The sequence below is a fragment of the Procambarus clarkii genome, chromosome 31 (genome assembly GCF_040958095.1).
Source record: "Procambarus clarkii isolate CNS0578487 chromosome 31, FALCON_Pclarkii_2.0, whole genome shotgun sequence".
Classification (NCBI taxonomy): Eukaryota; Metazoa; Arthropoda; class Malacostraca; order Decapoda; family Cambaridae; genus Procambarus; species Procambarus clarkii.
Genome location: NC_091180.1, coordinates 15771465 through 15778964, shown reverse-complemented (window position 1 = coordinate 15778964; position 7500 = coordinate 15771465). Strand labels below are relative to the sequence as shown.

The window sequence follows — 7500 nt, the reverse complement described above, 5'->3', positions numbered from 1 at the left end:
GTAGCACGGGCTATGGTGAGCCCGTAGTGGACTTACCTGGCACAGGAGCGGGGCAAGTAGCACGGGATATGGTGAGCCCGTAGTGGACTTACCTGGCACAGGAGCGGGGCAAGTAGCACGGGCTATGGTGAGCCCGTAGTGGACTTACCTGGCACAGGAGCGGGGCAAGTAGCACGGGCTATGGTGAGCCCGTAGTGGACTTACCTGGCACAAGAACGGTACGTATGTACGTGCGTAAAACGTTGCATTTGTTACGGAGTGGCGGGTGGAGGCGTTGATGCAGCTCACCTGGCGGCCGTTGATGTCCCAGGTGAGGGTGGTGGAGGGGTAGGACGGCGGAGAGGAACAGTTGAGGAGGAGCAAGTCCCCGACCTGGTAGTCCCCGCGCTGCCCGCTGACGCTGGGACCTCTGGTCGGCACCTCTGGGGGGGGGGGGAGGTCAACATTCATCAGATGGAAACAAAATCATCGGAAAGCCGCCGGCTTGCTGTCCCCCCGTGGAGGCCATTCGAGAGGCTATGGCCCCCGCGGGTAAATTACAAATGTACTAGTATGTCTATTGGTCAATACAGAGGTACTTAGTATTTTTCGTCCGAGCACAACCACACGTGTCTAGGCTGCGCTTGAAACACTGCAGCGGTCTCTTGTCCTGCAATTTCTTTGATCAATTATCAACCCAATTTCCAAACCCGTATTGTCTCAATTTATCGCTTTATCTAAACTGATCCCATTACAATTCTATTAATATCATCTTCCATTCGTGTCACTGGGGTTACCTCAAGGCTGCGTCCTGATGGGCTGTAAGCTTTTAAGACTTAGCGAGGCTGCCCTTGGTCAACGACTGATCTGCGTGACGTGAAGGAATCAAGCCGCAACGTCTCGCTCTGCCCGGGAGTCGAACCCTGGATGACTGGGTCGGGATGCGAGTGGAGTGACCCGGGGTCCGGTGTAGGAAATATGAAGGAGATAACTTGGCGGGTAATGCGGTTAATGAGAACATGATCATCGTCGCGCGGGTCCAGGGTGATGCTCTCAGTCTTTGGCGCTTAAGTGCTGTCAGATTTTCCAGACATTTTAAGTATTTAAGTGGAAAGTAATGAGGGAGGAGTCACTTAACACTTTCCGGTAAAGTGTTGACGTCTGGTGTAGTTGTGAGTGAAGGTGCGGCTTCCTCTGCTTCCCGTCACGCTTACAACTGTGGTGTAACAAGGGTACAGTCCTTGCACCGCTGCTGTTCCTTATTCTCATATCAGATATAGATCCCCCCAACCCCCCACGCCAACTATCCCTCCCCCCCTTCAGGATGCCACCCAACAACAATTGCCTAACTCCAGTACAACCGATTTACCGCTAGGTGAACAGAAGCATCAGGTGAAAAGGTGCACAACCGTCCCTGTGCCGCCCAGAGGACTGAACCCTGCTGCCTGGATTATGAGTCGAGGACGCAGACCATTAGGCTGAAGGAGCAGTCAAAAGGATTACGTTATTAGCCAATTTCTCACTGATGGAGATTATCACAATTTTTGTGCTTATCTTAACCTGATTATTGGTATTATTTTGATCCCTTTATAGTGGCCTCCAGAGGGACAGGAAACCGGCGGCTTGTCAAAGGTCTCCACCAACCTCTCCATTTTGATGTAAGTAAGTAGCCTGTGCTACGTGTGTATATATATATTCACACACCTACCTTGAGGTTACCTTGAGGTGCTTCCGGGGCTTAGCTTTCCTGCGGCCCGGTCGTCGACCAGGCCTCCTGGTTGCCGGACTGATCAACCAGGCTGTTGGACGCGGCTGCTCGCAGCCTGACGTACGAGTCACAGCCTGGTTGATCAGGTATCCTTTGGAGGTGCTTATCCAGTTCTCTCTTGAACACTGCGAGGGGTCGGCCAGTTATGCCCCACACACACACACACACACACACACATATATATATATATATATATATATATATATATATATATATATATATATATATATATATATATATATATATATATATGTCGTACCTAGTAGCCAGAATGCACTTCTCGGCCTACTATGCAGGGGCCGATTTGCCTAATAAGCCAAGTTTTCCTGAATTAATATATTTTCTTAAAAAAAAAAATCTTATGAAATGATAAAGCTACCTATTTCATTATGTATGAGATCAATTTTTTTTATTGGAGTTAAAATTAACGTAGATATATGACCGAACCTAACCAACCCTACCTAACCTAACCTAACCTATCTTTATAGGTTAGGTTAGGTAGCCGAAAAAGTTAGGTTAGGTTAGGTTAGATAGGTTAGGTAGTCGAAAAACAATTTATGAAAACTTGGCTTATTAGGCAAATTGGGCCTTGCATAGTAGGCTGAGAAGTGCGTTCTGGCTACTAGGTACGACACACACACACACACACACATACATATATATATATATATATATATATATATATATATATATATATATATATATATATATATATATGTATATTATATATATATATATATATATATTATATATATATATATATATATATATATATATATATTATATATATATATATATATTATATATATATATATATATATTATATATATATATATATATATATATATATATATATATATATATATATATATATATATATATATATATATATGTAGTGGACCCCATACCCATCCTGTGGGTGGTAGTGGACCCCATACCCATCCTGTGGGCGGTAGTGGACCCCATACCCATATTATTTTATATATATATATATATATATATATATATATATATATATATATATATATATATATATATATATATATGTCGTACCTAGTAGCCAGAACTCACTTCTATGCCTACTATGCAAGGCCAGATTTGCCTAATAAGCCAAGTTTTCATGAATTAATTGTTTTTCGTCTACCTAACCTACCTAACCTAACCTAACTTTTTCGGCTACCTAACCAAACCTAACCTATAAAGATAGGTTAGGTTAGGTTAGGTAGGGTTGGTTAGGTTCGGTCATATATCTACGTTAATTTTAACTCCAATAAAAAAAAATTGACCTCATTCGTAATGTAATGGGTAGCTTTATCATTTCATAAGAAAAAAGTTAGAGATAATATATTAATTCAGGAAAACTTGGCTTATTAGGCAAATCAGGCCTTGCATAGTAGGCCGAGAAGTGCGTTCTGGCTATTAGGTACGACATATATATATATATATCAAATAATATGGGTATGGGGTCCACTACCACCCACGGGCCCCCTCCCCTTCTGGCCCATTGTGGGCGTGAGGGGGCCTGGTGGGCGGCTGCCGGGGTGTGATGCTCCACGGGACAATCCTCTGTTCTTTTGGAGCCTTATACTCCTGCTGCCGTCTTCAGTAATGTGCTGGAAGCTCTTGTTATTGCTTTAGATTCAACTACTCAGAACAAAAAATTCCAAGTAGCACGGGTTATGGTGAGCCCGTAATAAGTGCTGGAAGCTATTTCCTCTTCCTTATATTTAGTTTTTCCTGCCCCCTCTTCTCCTTTCTAATTGTCATTTCCCGCCGATTTTTTGCCATTCTTGATTATTCTGTCAGACATCATCATGTGTTTTGACGCCCGGGAGTTTGGAGCCGCCCACACACTCGCCCGTAGTGCTGTGGTACCCGGCGTTGGCAGCGAGAGGGCACGCTTTATTGTCAGTCCTCGCATTCGTCGTTGAACCCGATCTCGACGGACTGACGGTTCTTCTGGTGGCGATTGTGGGACGTATAAGTAAAAGTTATTCATTCCTCCATCCTTGTCCGTTGGCAGGATTGTTGGTCGTCTGTTACTGGCAACAAACTGCGTACTCTTGAGAGTAGTGTGTGCCTGTGGCCGTCCTCCTAACACTGTAACCGGCGGTGGGAAACAGCTCTGGCGAGGTTGCGTATTGGCCATACTCGCTTAACCCACGGTCACTTGATGGAGCGCCGCCCTGCTCCTTATTGTCCTAATTGCATTGTCCCTCTTACGGTCATGCATGTCCTTCTTGAGTGTCCTGACTTCCAGGACGAGCGTGTGTCTTGCTTTCCGACCGTCCCTCGCGGTCACTTGTCCCTCGATAGAATTCTTGGTGACTCGGATACTTTTGATATCGTTCGCCTTATGCGTTTTTGTTCTCGTATTGGCATCCTTGGTGATATTTAGCGCCCTCTGATTATTCTGCACATTTGATGGTGCTACATAGCCTTCCCGGTTTGGTGCCTTCTTTTGATAATTACTTGACAAGCCGCCGGATTCCTGTCCTCATCGAGGCCAATAGTGTGTTAGTGACCCTCAAGTAAATTCAGGCAAATAATTTGTTTTAATATTTATATTTGTTACTTTTAAGCCCATTTATTAAGGGGTTCAAGACAAGGCAGCGGCCAGCACGGGTTTGATCCCTGAGGACTGAAGAAGCAGCAAGCCGGCCGGTCACCCGTATAAGGAGGTTATCTTGAGATGATTTCGGGACTTTTTTTGTTTTTTTAGTGTCCCCGCGGCCCGGTCCTCGACCAGGCCTCCACCCCCAGGAAGCAGCCCGTGACAGCTGACTAACACCCAGGTACCTATTTTACTGCTAGGTAACAGTTATATCCTGTTCATATCTGTGTATATCCTGTTCACGGATAGGGTGAAAGAAACGTTGCCCATTGTTTCTCGCCGGCACCCGGGATCGACCCCGGGACCACAGGATCACAAGTCCAGCGTGCTGTCCGCTCGGCCGACCGGCTTCCTTAGGAGGAAGACATTGGTGAAAGACTAAGTTTGAAGATTAAATATAAGAAGCGGAGGCCATATAGACAATGGCAAGATGTGTGATACACTCCGTGGAGAACGTCACATTTGACTAAGAACTACCACAAGGTGTAGTTAGAGGAAGAGTATGAGACCCAAACACCAGGACCTCGATTCACGAAGCAGTTACGCAAGCACTTATACGAACCTGTACATCTTTTCTCAATCTTTGGCGGCTTTGTTTACAATTATTAAACAGTTAATGAGCTCCGAAGCACCAGGAGGCTGTTTATAACAATAACAACAGTTGTTTAGCAAGTTTTCATGCTTGTAAAGTGTTTAATAAATGTGCATCATGACTGTTGCTCTCAGCCAACTGGGAAGGTCCCTTAAACTAGCGACCAGTGCCACATGCGCGCTCTGCACACTACCAGAGAGGATGGTCAGGAGGACATCGTACAGAAGGCACAAGACTGTTATACAACCATTAACATGTTGTCAGGGAGTAAATCCTGCTTTAACAAACCTACAGAAGTGTTATGACAACAGAGATAGAACAGCAGAGGGAAGAACAAGCAAGCTGTGGTCTTCCTGCACTTCCAGAAAGCATATGGCAGAGTTCCACGTGAGAGATTAAAATAAATACTGATAATCCAACATGAGGTAACTGGCAACGTGGTCAATTGTATTACAAACTACACACCACCCACTGATGAGTCCCACCACCCACTGATGAGTCCCACCACCCACTGAACACACCCACCACCCACCCACCCACCACACCCACCACCCACTCAACACACCCACCACCCACCCACTACACCCACCACCCACTCAACACACCCACCACCCACCCACCACACCCACTACACCCACCACCCACCTATAACTGTCATGGCCGCCTCCATGGTGTCCTGCTCGAAGGTGGTTGCCAGAAGTTCACATCGGAGGATGCCAGAGGCGCGATGATCGACCGTCAGCACAACCTCGTGCAGCGTCGACACTCGCTCCTGCAGGGGGGGGTGGGTGGGTCGGGGGTCGTTAGGGACAATTAGACAATTAGTGAGAGGTGTAACAAGGTCACACATAGACGTTGTAGCTGGAAAACGATTACACAAACTTTGGTCTGTGAGTGATTACTGGTAACACAGTTTGGTGCTCTGTGACCACTGATAACGGACTCGACAATTTAAATAATGATAATAATATATAATGATGTACTAGTAATTATAATATTTGTATTAAACTAAATGGCGTTATGTGTGAGTGTGTGTGTGTACTCACCTATTTGTGCTTGCGGGGGTTGAGCTCTGGCTATTTGGTCCCGCCTCTCAACCGTCAATCAACTGGTGTACAGGTTCCTGAGCCTACTGGGCTCTATCATATCTACACTTGAAACTATGTATGGAGTCAGCCTCCACCACATCACTGCCTAATGCATTCCATTTGTTAACTACTCTGACACTGAAAAAGTTCCTTCTAACGTCTCTGTGGCTCATGTGGGTACTCAGTTTCCACCTGTGTCCCCCTTGTTCGCGTCCCACCAGTGTTGAATAGTTTATCCTTGTTTACCCGGTCGATTCCCCTGAGGATTTTGTAGGTAGTGATCATGTCTCCCCTTACTCTTCTGTCTTCCAGTGTCGTAAGGTGCATTTCCCGCAGCCTTTCCTCGTAACTCATGCCTCTTAGTTCTGGGACTAGTCTAGTGGCATATCTTTGAACTTTTTCCAGCTTCGTCTTGTGCTTGACAAGGTACGGGCTCCATGCTGGGGCCGCATACTCCAGGATTGGTCTTACATATGTGGTATACAATGTTCTGAATGATTCCTTACACAGGTTCCTGAAGGCTGTTCTGATGTTAGCCAGCCTCGCATATGCCGCAGACGTTATTCTTTTTATGTGGGCTTCAGGAGACAGGTTTGGTGTGATATCAACTCCTAGATCTTTCTCTCTGTTTCATTAAATACTTCATCTCCTATTCTGAATCATGTGTCTGGCCTCCTGTTTCCACCGACTAGTTTCATTACTTTGCATTTACTCGGGTTGAACTTTAGCAGCCATTTGTTAGACCATTCATTCAATCTGTCCAGGTCATCTTGTAGCCTCCTACTATCATCCTCTGTTTCAATCCTCCTCATAATTTTTGCATCATCAGCAAACATTGAGAGAAACGATTCTATACCCTCTGGGAGATCATTTACATATATCAGAAACAGTATAGGTCCAAGGACTGACCCCTGCGGTACTCCACTCGTAACGTCTCGCCAATCTGAGACCTCACCCCTCACACTGACTCGTTGTCTCCTGTTGCTTAGGTACTCCTTTATCCAATGGAGTACCTTCCCTTTCACTCCAGCCTGCATCTCCTGCTTTTTCACTAGCCTCTTGTGTGGTACTGTATCAAAGGCTTTCTGGCAATCCAAAAATATGCAGTCTGCCCACCCTTCTCTTTCTTGCCTGATTTTTGTTGCCTGGTCGTAGAATTCAAGTAACCCTGTGAGGCAGGACCTACCATCCCTGAACCCATGTTGATGCTGTGTTACAAAGTTCTTTCGCTCCAGATGCTCCACTAGCTTTCTTTGCACAATCTTCTCCATCAGCTTGCATGGTATGCAGGTTAGGGACACTGGCCTGTTGTTCAGTGCCTCCTGTCTATCTCCTTTCTTGTATATTGGGACTACGTTAGCTGCTGTCCAAATTTCTGGCAGTTCGCCTGTTGCCAGTGATTTGTTATACACTATGGAGAGTGGCAGGCACAGTTCTTCAGCTCCTTCCTTTAGAACCC

The 7500-nt window shown here is 45.6% G+C and overlaps 1 protein-coding gene across 1 annotated transcript in view; it reads right to left on the bottom strand.

Moving 5' to 3' along the window:
* LOC123758592 (uncharacterized) overlaps positions 1 to 7500 on the bottom strand; it is a 9991-nt gene that overhangs the window by 541 nt on the left and 1950 nt on the right. The window contains exons 3-4 of the mRNA XM_069334181.1: positions 5599 to 5718; positions 289 to 422 (exon numbers count right to left, since the gene is read on the bottom strand). Coding sequence (XP_069190282.1) covers positions 289 to 422; positions 5599 to 5718 — 254 coding nt within the window. The remainder of the gene's footprint in view (positions 1 to 288; positions 423 to 5598; positions 5719 to 7500) is intronic.